At 50.6% G+C, this 12758-nt stretch overlaps 1 protein-coding gene across 10 annotated transcripts in view; it reads right to left on the reverse strand.

The window, feature by feature from the left end:
- Positions 1 to 1785: 1785 nt before the first annotated feature.
- DNMT3A (DNA methyltransferase 3 alpha) overlaps positions 1786 to 12758 on the reverse strand; it is a 107289-nt gene continuing 96316 nt past the window's right edge. For 3 of the 10 annotated variants that reach the window (XM_088841226.1, XM_088841225.1, XM_088841227.1), the window contains exons 21-25: positions 11733 to 11802; positions 10982 to 11100; positions 9878 to 10015; positions 7940 to 8050; positions 1798 to 4176 (exon numbers count right to left, since the gene is read on the reverse strand). In XM_088841226.1, coding sequence (XP_088697352.1) covers positions 4140 to 4176; positions 7940 to 8050; positions 9878 to 10015; positions 10982 to 11100; positions 11733 to 11802 — 475 coding nt within the window. In that variant the 3' untranslated portion in view covers positions 1798 to 4139. Of the gene's footprint in view, positions 10016 to 10981; positions 11101 to 11732; positions 11803 to 12758 lie in introns of all 10 variants that reach the window. The other 7 variants (XM_088841230.1, XM_088841229.1, XR_016038543.1 and 4 more) reach the window with 6 other exon arrangements.

The raw sequence follows: 12758 nt of genomic DNA on the forward strand, positions 1-12758 counted from the left end.
CGGACACAACTGAGTGACTGAGCACACACACAAGCGCCAGTTACTGAGACACAGAAGACTGGAAGCTGGTTGAGAGGAGACCAAGAATTCGGGTTTTCAGGTCACCTTTACGGTGCCTGTGTAACCTCCAAGTGTGGGGGCCAGCTGGACACATGATCACAGCTGGATATATGAACCTGGGCCTCCAAGGGAAGCTGAGGTGGAGGAGGATGTGGGAGTCCCAGACCCTCCCACATGCTGAGGACAGGAAGAGGAAGGGACCCAGGGGCGTAGGAAGATGCAGGGTGCGATGTCAGCAACCCAGGGAGGAGGAGAATCCCCTGGTCCAGCTCTTGAGAGGTCATGGGATGGGGGTGATGGCCCTGCTGGGGGAGAGGGGAGGGGAACAGGAAATGAGCAAGCAGAGCTGGTGAGGGCTGGGAGTGCCTTCAAGTTTTGCTGTAAAGCGGAGCAGAGAAACAGGGTATCTGAATGGGGATCAGCACAGCCCCCTCTTGAGACAGGCGAAAGGGATGGGTTAGGGGAGGAAGGACAGGGAGGTAACGGAAGTCCTCACACTGGGCCAGGCAGGACCTCGGTGATGGAGTAAGCTCACGTCACTGTTACACAAGCCGAGTCAGGGCCAGACAAAGGATGGACACCTTGGGAGAGGTGGATATATTTCTCTATACTGGCATTTTTCCTACCTCCAGTGAAGCAGTGGGGAGAGGGGCTGCAGGGTTTGTGACCCATCAGGGCCTCAGAGCCAAAGGCTCCGAGTCTTCTCCCTTTACACAAGGGTACCACCAGAGGCCACATGCTTCCAGTGAGAAGACCCAGGCTCAAGAAGGGTGGTTGACCTGCCCGAGGCCACACAGGATCCAGACAAGCGCGTTCTAAATGATGGTCTTTCTTCTGACACAGTTCAGTGCACCTGGGACTTTGGGGTTGAACAGGGAGAGCTTAGCAGGGCTGCTTTTTGACATTGGAACCCAACTCTGGAAATTGCTGTGTGAGTTGTTCACCCTTCAGAGGCTGTTGTCCCCATGCCTCCAGCCTTCCAGCCTAACCGCAGGCCCTCCTAGGATCCCAGCTGGGGGGAGGGAAAGGTACCACTGAGGTGAGTGGGCCATGGCCTTTTAAAGTGTGAAAAGTGAAAGTCGCTCAGTCATGTCTGACTCTTTGCAACCCCATGATCTGTCCATGGAATTCTCTGGGCAAGAATACTAGAGTGGGTTGCCATTCCCTTCTCCAGAGGATCTTCCTGATCTAGGGATGGAACCAGGGTCTCCCTGTACTGCAGGCACATTCTTTAATGTCTGAGCTACCAGGAAAGCCCATTTTAAAGTGTGTTGGAACTAAAGAGAAAAGGAGCTTTGGGGTGATACCAGGGGACTGTCCAAAGGGAGCCTCATCCTCCTTGGATGTGACTCCCCTGTGCCCCCACCTCTAACATACACTTTCTTCCCCCCACTGCAGCCTCACCCCCAAAACCGGCACCCCCCAGGAATGTCACCCACTGCCCACGCCTGCCCCTCTGGCTCTGCTATGTATGGCTTTGGCTCCCCCAACCAGCCAGCCCCCAGCCAGCCTCTTCTCTCCTCCCTCCTCTAATTCTACTCCAGACCCAAGTTAACCTTGTTGCACCCAGGGAAGGATCTCTTCAACCAACAAGCCTGGACCTGGTGGTATGCGGCACCTTCTCCCCACCCAGGGCAGCCTGCCCTCCCTCAAGCAGTCAACCCCCATTTACCTTGATTCCTGCCCAGCCCTTTCCCTATCTCTCCCAACCCCTCTATCATCAAATAACATCTTATTTAAATCCAGGAACTTCACAGGATGGTTTCTAGTAATGAAATGGCCCCAGCCACTCCCTCCCATAAGCTCCGGCCAGACCTCCCACCCCCCAGCTCAGATGACACTGGGGTGCTCAGCCTTGGCTTCCAGAGGAAGGCACCAAAAACACCCTCCCATTTCTCCTGAAATTTGGAGCTAGACTCTCCACCCCCTACCAGGCCTCCTCCAGGCCTACACTCCAAATGAGCTCACTTTCAAAATTTAGTGACCAAATAGTATCGCTTCCATCTCTGGCTTGTAGCTGTAGATCTCCAGCTTCTCTCTCACAGAGTCTTGAGTCTTTCTCACTGAGATGAACACATTTCGGAGTCTGTCCAACAAAAGACTACATTTGTTTCTTTCTGAACTCAGAGTCTCAGAGCTGACGATTGGGCGGAAATCAGGCAAACATGTCAGGATCCAACCACCATGTTCATCTACTTTGCCCCAGTAAGTTTCATTTCTGGGAATGTATCTTAAAAGACAAAAAATACAAAATATAGGGGGGAAAAGCCAACATATAAAGATATTTATTGCAGCTCTATTTATAGCTAAAATAAAATGCATATATATATATATATATATATAAACAAACATCCAACAAGAAAATGCCATGCAGCCATTTTTTAAAAAAAGAATTCTACATCAACACTGAAAAATATGAGAAAAAAGTAGAAATTAAATACACATTTACAATTTTGTAAAGAAAATAAAAAGTGCCCAAGGGGGAGGGGGGGGAGCCTGTTATTTTCTTTTTCTCAAAATTTCCCCTTATAATTTTTTTCAAAGCTGCCAGCAAAGTGGCACCGTCCTAAACCTCCCCCAAAATCTAATGTAGGAAAGAAACCTTGAATAACCCTCTCTGAAGAGAAGAAACTGTTGGCTGGATCTGCTTAGCGCTTAGGATGGAAGTGCAGCATGAATGGGGGTCTTAGGGAGGAGATGTGATGGGAAAAGCCCGATTCTTCTGTGTGCTCAGATGGGAGGACCGGGAACTAGTGACCGTCAGGCAAAGAATCATGAGGACAAAGGGGATGTCGCGTGTGGACAGGCTCTTCCAACCGCAAGGCATTGTCTACTAGCAAGACAGTGCCGAGGACGGGCTGGTCAGCCAGAAGAACCCAGACTTGGGGTCTCAGGGAAGCCCAGCACGAACCCCAGTGGCTGTTCAGCACCTCTTGATCAACCAGGGTTTTGCTGTACTCAGGGCAGCCCATATACTGCTGGCCAGGAGTGAAACAGGATCTCCCTATGCTGAGCTGAAGCAGGCTCACCTCTGCCCACAGGCCCCTCTTCCACCTGCCACATGAATGACCCAGAATCACCCCACCCCCGGGGCTCGCCCTATCACTGTTCGTACTCATCCCTCAATTCTCCCTTTTTCAGGCCAAATACCTGTGTCTCGCAGGGTCCATTGCCCAACCCAGACTGTCCACCACACCGCTGCTCTCTTCTGGATGCCCCTGTGTTTTGGGAAAAAAAAACAACAACCCAGAGAGGGGAACAGTGCCCATGACCAAAGCCCTGTGACCCCTCTGATGATCATCTTCCCCACTCAGCCTTGGATAGAATTTGCTTTTCCAGCAACTGTGCCTCACTAACTGATCTTTGACCTTCCAATCAAATCACCCTTTTTTTCATCTGGTTTACAATCCTTATCGAATGTTCACGCAGGTGATGTTTTAAAGGGAGGAACTGCATTGTCTAAACCCAATGCTAGAACCTCCCGATTGGGGCACTTAAACCTCTCTGGGGAAGGCTGAGAACAGTCATGTCAGGGGGAAGGAGACGCAAGACAAAAGGACATTATTACGGTGCTTTTTCCGTTTTTCTTTTTGCACAAAAACAGTCCATTTATTCAAGTGTTCTCCAGCACAAGTACATTAGAAAGGAGCTTTATTATATTCTTCTGGGCACAAAAAAAAAATGTGATGAAGGCGGAATTGACAGACTTTCTACATCTGCTGTACGCACTGACCTCTTTATAATTATTTCATAACAGCTATGTCACGAGCATCACTTACACAGAGATACAACAGGACATGGGGGCGTGGCGGGGGGGGACCCACTCAGGGCCTTCTCACACCCCCTCCCCGATGTCCCAGAACCAGACTGTGAAATGTACATTATTATTGTCAATAAATAGAGAAGCAACCCTAAAAAAAAAAAAAAAAAAAAAATACAGTGGTGAAAGGATGCTGGAACCAGGAAGAAAAAAACAGCAACAACAAAGAGTCAGAGGAGGAACTGAAGAAAAAGGAGAGCGGGCCGGGGAGGGAGGGTCGGGGAGGTAAGTCCTGCATTTAGCTGCGTGGAATGTGCAGTCAAAGTGCTCTCCCGCCGGGGTCAAAGCGAAATCGTCTGTAACAGTAAAAGTTATTACCAAATCAGCTACGGAGTTTATTCTTCAGTATGAATACATGATTTCCCACAAATAAGTAAGCACCCGCTACTTCAATGCCTCAGCTAAAACACATGAAATCGTTCATTTAGTTTTCAAGTACAAAGTTAAAATGCCTTTTTAATAATAATATATCAGAGTAAAATAATAGTCTCTTTTAAACTCCACTACAAGAAAACAAAACAAACAGTCATTGTCCAGACAGCAGACTTAATTTAACAATATATATTTTTAATAAAATGTTTTAGCACCTTGTTGAGTCACCTCCTCCCTCTGCGTATTCTAAGGAATTTCGGTATTTTTGTGGTTGGTTGGATTCTAGGGCTGTGCTACCAAATCAGTCTCTGAAGTGAAATGGGACTCAGGTGATGCTTTCGGATCCCTGCTCATGTTCTCGGGCCCAGGGCTGGAGGCCATGAGACTAGAGGTTGAGAAAGCCGCCCTCTCATGCCCCTCGGGGGAGTTTTCCAGTTAGGGGAGGTTCAGGAGTCTGGGGGCTTCCGCCAGGGTAACTTAGCCAGTCACGACCAGCCAAGGACCTTCCATCCTTGTCCTCACTGCTTCTGACCTGCTTGTCTGTCCCTCTCCCTGGACTCCACTGTCGAGGGCCAGCGGTAAACAGGAGGTGGCCAACCAAAGGCCTGATCAGCCGGGTCTCTGGAACACACAGTGCAAGAGGGGCTAACCTCACATCCTAAAGACCCCAGCCATCCTTTACCAAAACGGAAAGATCCAAGAGCTTCTGCTAGAACAGTGGAGTCCATCCTTGATATAAACCTATCCTCCTTCCTCTTAGATCCTCCAAACACTTGTGATTAATCCTTGCCGCGGCAGCTCCATGCCATCCCTCCAGAGGTGGAGGAAAAGAGAGCAGGACAACTCCAGTGTCATCTCTAACCACAAGCGCTAGAAGCGTCCAGACTAGACCCTGCCCGATGACAAATTTAGATTCCTCATCTCCCAGGATCAAAACAGGGCCTGACTAGAAATCCAGTTCTCACCAGCATCTGGGCTCTGCTGACCACAAGTAACAACCAGCTCTCATCAGATCAGATTGCGGTGCCAGGCAGGTCCCATGGCCCTAACCCTGCATGTTCCCTGAAAATGACACCTCTTAAAGATACCATTGCCACAGCATCTCTGCACCAGGCAGGACAACAGGAATTCCTAACTGCCTCCGAAACCCACTTTATATATAACTTATGTCATCAGGGAGATTAAGACAAAGACTACTCCTTGGATGGCTCTGCTGAAAGAATCCTTTCCTTGCTCCTGTTGTACACCATCCTCTGCTGGAGATGGTGGGCTATTCCCATTGAGGTTTCCCCAGAATTGCCAGTTGCTCGGGAAGCAGCGGGAGACTAGTTCAATGTCCACTAGCCTTCCTTCTGCTGGGTCGGCCTGTCCCAATCTGCGTCCTACAGACTCATCAAAAACTCACACAGGCACCTTCGCCAGCCAACCTCTCCCAGGCCCAGCTCAAAAGCAAAGCAGCCCCCTGTACTCTTTTGGGAAGTCTTTCTAGAATGTTCAACAGCAGGAAGGTTCTGGGGTCTAGAAAGAAAAACGGACAGTGACACACCCGGGTGGCTGTCTGCTGACTGCAAGACTCAACCAGCCTTCATGCCTGGCTCCCCAGCCTATACATTTCGGCTGGTCCCCAGGGAAGGGGGTCAGCACCAACCAGCTCGAGGTCAGCACCAACCAGCTGCTGGCCAAGGACCAGCTTCCTCCTTGGGCAGGCAACCCCCAGCTCTGTGACCCCGACCAGTTCCCCCAGCCCAGAGCCACGGATCTCTTTGGCACCACACTCCACTTGGCACCTGCAGTAAGTAGGGGTACCACCCTAAGTCCCTGGAAACCCCCATTTCCAGGAATTTGTAAATGAACCTGCTCAAGAGAAACAAAAATCCACCGAGAACATGCTCCAGAATTTTCCAAAGGCCTTCCTGGTTTCTCCCACAGCACTGCCTCTACCAATGATCCCCCACCTTAATCCACGCACAACCTTGACTAGGCCTGTCCAAGCACAGCTCTCCTTTAGAAGGTATCCCCAGAGGCACCCCTGGGGTTGGAAGATTGTAAAGAGCACCCCAGCCTGGCCAAGTTGGCACATTCCCAAGGTCCCCTTGGGACCTGCCAAGTTCTACTGTGGGACCAAGCTCCCAGGTGTGGCTAGAAGAAAAGCTGGCGACTGTTAATGCTCATCCCTGCAAGGGGGCCTCTGGCCAAGTCAGGTTGCCAGACCAGGAGGAACAAGGATCAGCCACAACAACCAAGCTGGCCGGCCCACACTGACCCCTCAAGGCTTGCCACATCCTTGCCCGCCAAGTTTCTTCCCCATGCAAGCTCCCTGGATGGAACTTGGGCCACTGGGAAAAGCAAACTCCTGCACACAGCAGCAGACACATGGCCTAAGAGAGCCAGAAGGTCCTCAGAGGAAGAGACAGCCCTGACACAGGCTGGGAAGACCTTAGCATTGGCCACTGCCAGGGGAGGGAGCACCTTGGACTGTCTGTGCAGCCCTCCTCCCCCGCCCTCCAGAGTCGTGCTGGTGGGCTCCGGGCGGGAAGATGGAGCCTGGCTGGAGGAGGAGTGGGGCAGGGTGAGCACCACAGTTGGGTACAGACTCCAATGAGGGAGGGGCAGAGGGAACCCCCCCACCAGCTGCTCCAGCCCCGTGGGAGCCCACCATCACCACCTGCCATCACAGCACGGAGCTGGCAGGAAGCAACCGGGTATGATCTTAAAAACCAATCTGGCAAGGAAATGAGTAGCTTGGGGTGTGGGACTAAGCACCCCTTAAAAGGAGTGGGGGAGACCATGGCCACCAGCTGTGAGCTTACTCCTGAGCAATGAGCAAGGGATTCAAAGCTTGGTTAATTTATTATTTTTTTTAACCAATTACTAATTTGCTTTATTCCAAAGATGAGGTTCGCTGTCCCATTTCTTTCCAATGGAAGCCCCCTGGCCAAGACAGCCCTGGATGTCAGTTTCATTTTGGACGGGGGAGAATAGGTAGGGGGAGCTGAGGGCTGACTTGACTGGTGCCTAGGGTTGCAGGTCAGTGTCACAGGTTGCTAACAGAAGAATCTTTTGACATCACCAGGGGCAAAAGAGATAGAACGCTACCTGCTAGAGGAGAGCACCTGCTAAAAGAAAACCTCCTCCTTTTCCTGTCTTCAGCACCTAGCAACTTCTGGGATTGACAGTCTACCTGCAAACAGGGCAACAGAGGTAAAGAGCTGCAGGGCCGACTCCGCAAAGTCCTGAATCCTGGGGAGAAGAGCACTGGGAGCTCCCTGGCTGTGTGTGTGTGTGTGTGTGCACGTGCATTTGTTATGCATCGGTATAGAAACATGTTCCTGTGTGTGCGTGTGGGACTGATTGATTGGTGTGGGGCTTGTCTGCAGTGGGGCCCGAGACTCAGCCTTCTGAGCCTCCTTCCCCCACTCCCCACGACATAGTATTTCTTATACATGACCCTATCTATGTATTTATATAGCGCCTATCACCATAGGCCCTATCTTTCTAGGGATGCGAACATGGGACCATGTGCTTGACAGCACACCTCCCAGCCCTGCCAGTCCCAGGAGGTGCCATTCCCCCCTCCCATTATAAAATATATATCTCTATATGCCACATATCTACACCCCATCTATTCAGGCAGGCGTCTGCCCGTTGGGCCCTCACCCTGGAGCCACCCACGCCATCCCTGCCTACCGCCAACGCCAGGCCGCCTGCCTCGGTGGGAAGCGGAACCAAGTGCCGTGCACTTGGGGCTCCAGGTGCTGCCGACTCGAGGTAAGAGCACAGCTTTCATCAGACCAAGTACTAGAAAAAAAATACACACCACTCCGATCACACACGCGAGGAGAGAGGGGCCTGGTCCTCCCTCCAGCCCTGACACACGTGACTCGAGAGGAGGGAAGCAGAAGAGAAGAGGGATGCGCCCGGAAGGCCGGCCTCAGGGACCCACCCCCCCGGCCGCTCAGCTGTTGCCCGCCACGCCTGGTGGCCCACCTGGCCCGAGGGGTGGAGAGCCAGGGCACCAGGGCCACCATTAACTTAGAAGCACCCTGCTCCCCGCACCTTGGTTTGAAACCTAAAGGGAAGGGGGTTGGGTTTTTGTTTTCTTAAAAGAAAATCTGAAAACAAACATAATTATAACCAGAACCATAAGAATAATGATAACAAAAGGTGTCATCAGCCTCCCAGTATAAAACTGCAGCCTTTGGAGATGACCAAAAACATCACATTCCAGGGGCCGGAGCCGCCTTGTGCACAGAGGGAGGATGGCGGGGGCCTCATAAAAGAACACACAAAAAGCGACTTAGACAGGAGAGCACCAGTACGTTTTGTATGTTTTTTTATTTGCTCCAGGTGGGGTCTGAACTGTCACTTGCCCGCACTCTGGATTTTTTTCTGATCCCACCGCAAGGAGCCCTCAAATCGGCTAATGTGAGAAATTGGGAATGAAGACCCCTCATCCTGCCATCTTGCCGAGGGAGTCTCCTTTTCGAAAAAAATCAAAAGGTTATTGCGTGAGCCTGGATGGATCCCACTCTCAGCTTTCCACGGTCCCGACCACCGAATCTCACCCCCCTTTTTGGCAGGGAGAAGCGGGAGAACACTGTTCCCAAATTCTCCTTCACACCTTGTCAAACGCCAAGGGGAAATAAAAAACCCCACCACGGAAACGGTTCACCTCCAAGCTGTCTCCCTTTCTCCATCCTTGGTTAAAACCCTTTGCACATAAGGCAACGTGGAAGCTGATGTTTTTACTCATCTCGCTGTTGTAAAGCACCATTATGAAGTCGGGTTGTACAGTAGTTAACAGTACCTTTTATATATATATCTCATTTCTATCATATATATATAAACTGTAAACAAGAGGTAACAGCGGCTTCTAGAAACTGATTTTCTTCAAGGTTTCCTGTGTGGTAGGCACCTGAATACTGTATAAAAGGGTCTTGTGTGTGGTGTTCTCGTCTCTCTGCTGCTATTGGGTTGTGATCTGCATGACCAGGAATGGTGCTGGCAAGACAGCTCAGTGGCTGGGAGGGGACTCTGCCACCTGAGTGTCTGTTTTCTGTCCCCTGCTTGTGCTCCTATCTGATCAGGCTAGAGACAACAACAAAAAAAGATATATAGTAAAAAAAAAAAAAAAAAAAATCCAATATATAGATTTCTATAGAATTTCCTTTTTTCCTTCTCCCCCATCTTTCCTCTGCAAGGTATGGTTACTATTTTTTGTTACTGATTTTTTTTTTTTGCTGCAATAAACCCTCTTGTTTCAGTCACAGCAAGAAACAAAAACCCAAACAAACAGAAAACCCCTCTGAAAAGAGTAGAAAACAAAAGGTTTGACCAGAAAAAAAGGGGGTAGTGGGGGTGGGGAGGGAGCTTGGTTTATGTTTTTAAATAGGACTGAAGATTTAACATCGAAAAATCAGGAGATGATGTCCAACCCTTTTTGCAAGGCAAAGCCCTCCGGAATTTCCGCCTCTGTGGGGTTCGTTTGTTTTAAATTCCTTTTTCTCTTCTGGGTGCTGATACTTCTCTCCATCCTCACGTTGTTGGTGTTTTGTTGTGTTTTGTGTTTTTTGTTTGTTTGTTTAACCTTGTGTCACTACCTCGGTTTGCCCTCACGTCCCTTACACACAAGCAAAATATTCCTTCAGCGGAGCGAAGAGGTGGCGGATGACCGGCACGCTCCATGACCGGCCCAGCAGTCTCTGCCTCGCCAAGCGGCTCATGTTGGAGACGTCGGTATAGTGGACAGGGAAGCCAAACACCCTGGGGAGAAAAGGCAGAGAGGGGCAGGGGTCAGCGCCAGCCTGGGGCGATCCTGTGTCTGTGATAACCAATTCGAGTCTCGCTACTTTCTATGGGTCTGAAGGCAAGTTAAGATGATGACTGCCGGGAGATTTACCACACAGCAGAAAAACACTTGTGTGTGTGCTCAGTCATGTCCGACTCTGCAAACCCCATGGACTGTATAGCTCACCAGACTCCCCTGTCTATGGGATTTCACAGGCAAGAGTACCAGAGTGGGTGGCCATTTCCTCCTTCAGGGGATCATCCCAACTCAGGGATCAAACCTGGGTCACCCGCGTTTCCTGCATCAGCAGGTGGATTCTTTACCACTGACCCACACAGGAAGCCCAGAAACAAAGTCAGTGTTTGTGAAAAACACATCCAGGACACACTTCACCCGAGACTGAGACCCACAGTGGGCATCTCAAGTCTGCAATAAATACACATCCCTATATCTTCCCACTCCCACCCCTAGAGGAGGGAAAACTCTGCAAGGGCTCCTAACTCATGCCTGACGTCAGGAGTTCCTGCTTGCTCTGGTTGTGTGTTAACTGTCTCTTTGTTTGGCTAAATCACAGTTACCCCAGGAATGAGGACTTGAGTCCAGTCTGCACAAATGAGGGCACTGAGGCTGTAAGGCCCATCTGCTCCCATGCTGTCTTGGTCTACAAAGAACCTAACATGAGCAGCGTGAAGCAGGGAAGCTTCTGCAGCTGCAGTGTCTCCTTGGAGTTGAGCAGGACCGCTGGGAGCCAAGGCACCAGGGACAGATTCCTAGATGCCCCCTACTTTAGCCCAGCCTCATAAAGCAGAGTCCTCCCCAGGCATCAGCCAGGCTGGGAAATGCCTGGGGAAACAAACCTACTGCTCACACGATGTCTGCAGGGGATCTGAGTCTGGCACAGAGGCTGGGATCCCACCCCCCACCGCACAAAGAGTGGGTACCTTTCCATTTCAGTGCACCATAAGATGTCCTCTTTCTCATTCATGAAGACGGGGAAATGCTGGTCTTTGCCCTGCTTTATGGAGTTCGACCTAGTAGTAATGGTCCTCACTTTGCTGAACTAGAAGATGGGAGAGGAAACGGGAGATGAGCACTCATCCGCAGCTGACAGTGACTGCCACGTCCGAAGCCTACATGCTCCATCCAGGGGCCAGGGTTGCCCTGCTCTTCCTCCTACACAGAGGGCACCCGGCTGTCCTCACTCCAATACTGCTGGCCAACGACTAGAGAGACAGCAGCTTGAGTCACTGTCCTTCCCAAGTCTTCTAAGAACTGTTTTTCTTCCCAGGAGTAATGATTTACAGGCAAAAGGGTGCCAACAGTCCTGGGAGAGTTCTCCAGAGAGAAATGGAACTGCCACATCATAGGAGAATCTGCTCTGAAGGCTCGTGCAATGATGATCCTGGCCTGGTAATTCAAAAGCCCAGGGACCTTGGCCAAGACTTCCCAAGACTTCTTAGCGTCTACCTCCCACAGGACCAGTGGGGCAATACTCAGCAAGGAACGGCTGCAAGCAGCAAGGATTCCGACCTCTTCCCCTGCCCTTCAGGCTTTCCCCCGGACCCTCCCCCTCTGGCCAACTGCAACCCCCTGAGTTGCATCCTCCGCAGGCAGCACACAGCCCTGGTGCTGCTCCAGCGCATCCTGCCCTTCTCCTTACCCCTAGCAGAGGGCTTTGATGCTGGGGCTAACCTTGGCTATTCGGCCGTGCTCCAGACACTCCTGCAGCTCCAGCTTATCATTCACAGTGGATGCCAATGGCCTAGGAGGCAGGAGAGAGAGGGTAACGACCGAAACCAGGAGAATGGCAGGGATGCACTCTCAGCACCGACCCAGCAGCCATCTGATTCACATGGAGAAGTAAAGAACCCCCATCAAACTCCCCCAAACACAGGCACAGACACTGAGGCCACTCAAAGACACAGGGCCATCAAGCATCAAATCCTTTAAGGTAAACTCAGAAGTGGTCCCAAACTACAAATAAACAGATAACGCCTGCCTGTCAAGAAGGGGAAACACCCAATTATTTTTAAACCTGTTCCCTAAAAATAGACTGCATCTGAAAAGTACTCATCACAAAGCAAGCTTTGGCATGACAGAATGTTCTGTATTTCGACTATGGTGATGGTTACAGGTGTGTACGGGGGATGATACTCATCAAACTGTACTTACATGTACAGTTAACAAGAACTTAAATTCTGCAGTCCCCAGAAGACTAAAATTTTGTGACAATCAACGTGTCACTTCTCAGAAGGCAGACCAGATCACTAAGTATCACTTTAGGTGATGGCCTTTTCGGACATTTAGCATTACTTACTAAAGGTTTCACATAGTGGTCCACCACCCAGGACCCATAGTCAAATTGCACCTCCAAACTCCTCTGTTTGTGTGCACATGTGCATGCACACCCACCCTCACTCACACACACACTCTGTACTTTGTCCCCTGCAGTACCTCCGCTCCTCCTGGAAGTTCAGAGTTCTAGAATTTTAGGCTTGGAAGAAGCAGGTAAGAAAAACCCCACAGGCCCAAGGTCTGTCAGGAGATAATGACTCAGTGGCTCTATAAAAATACTAGACTACATAAGCCAATCCACTTTATCCAACATGCACAGACATCCTGGGAAGGTTAGGGGGACACCAAGACAGTTTTTAGGTCAGCTGCCCACTGACCCACCTCCTTCCGAGCCACAAGCCCTCAAGAAAGACAGGAGCTTTG

Source organism: Moschus berezovskii, chromosome 11 (genome assembly GCF_049115385.1).
Source record: "Moschus berezovskii isolate FMDL1 chromosome 11, NW_MosBer_1.0, whole genome shotgun sequence".
NCBI lineage: Eukaryota > Metazoa > Chordata > Mammalia > Artiodactyla > Moschidae > Moschus > Moschus berezovskii.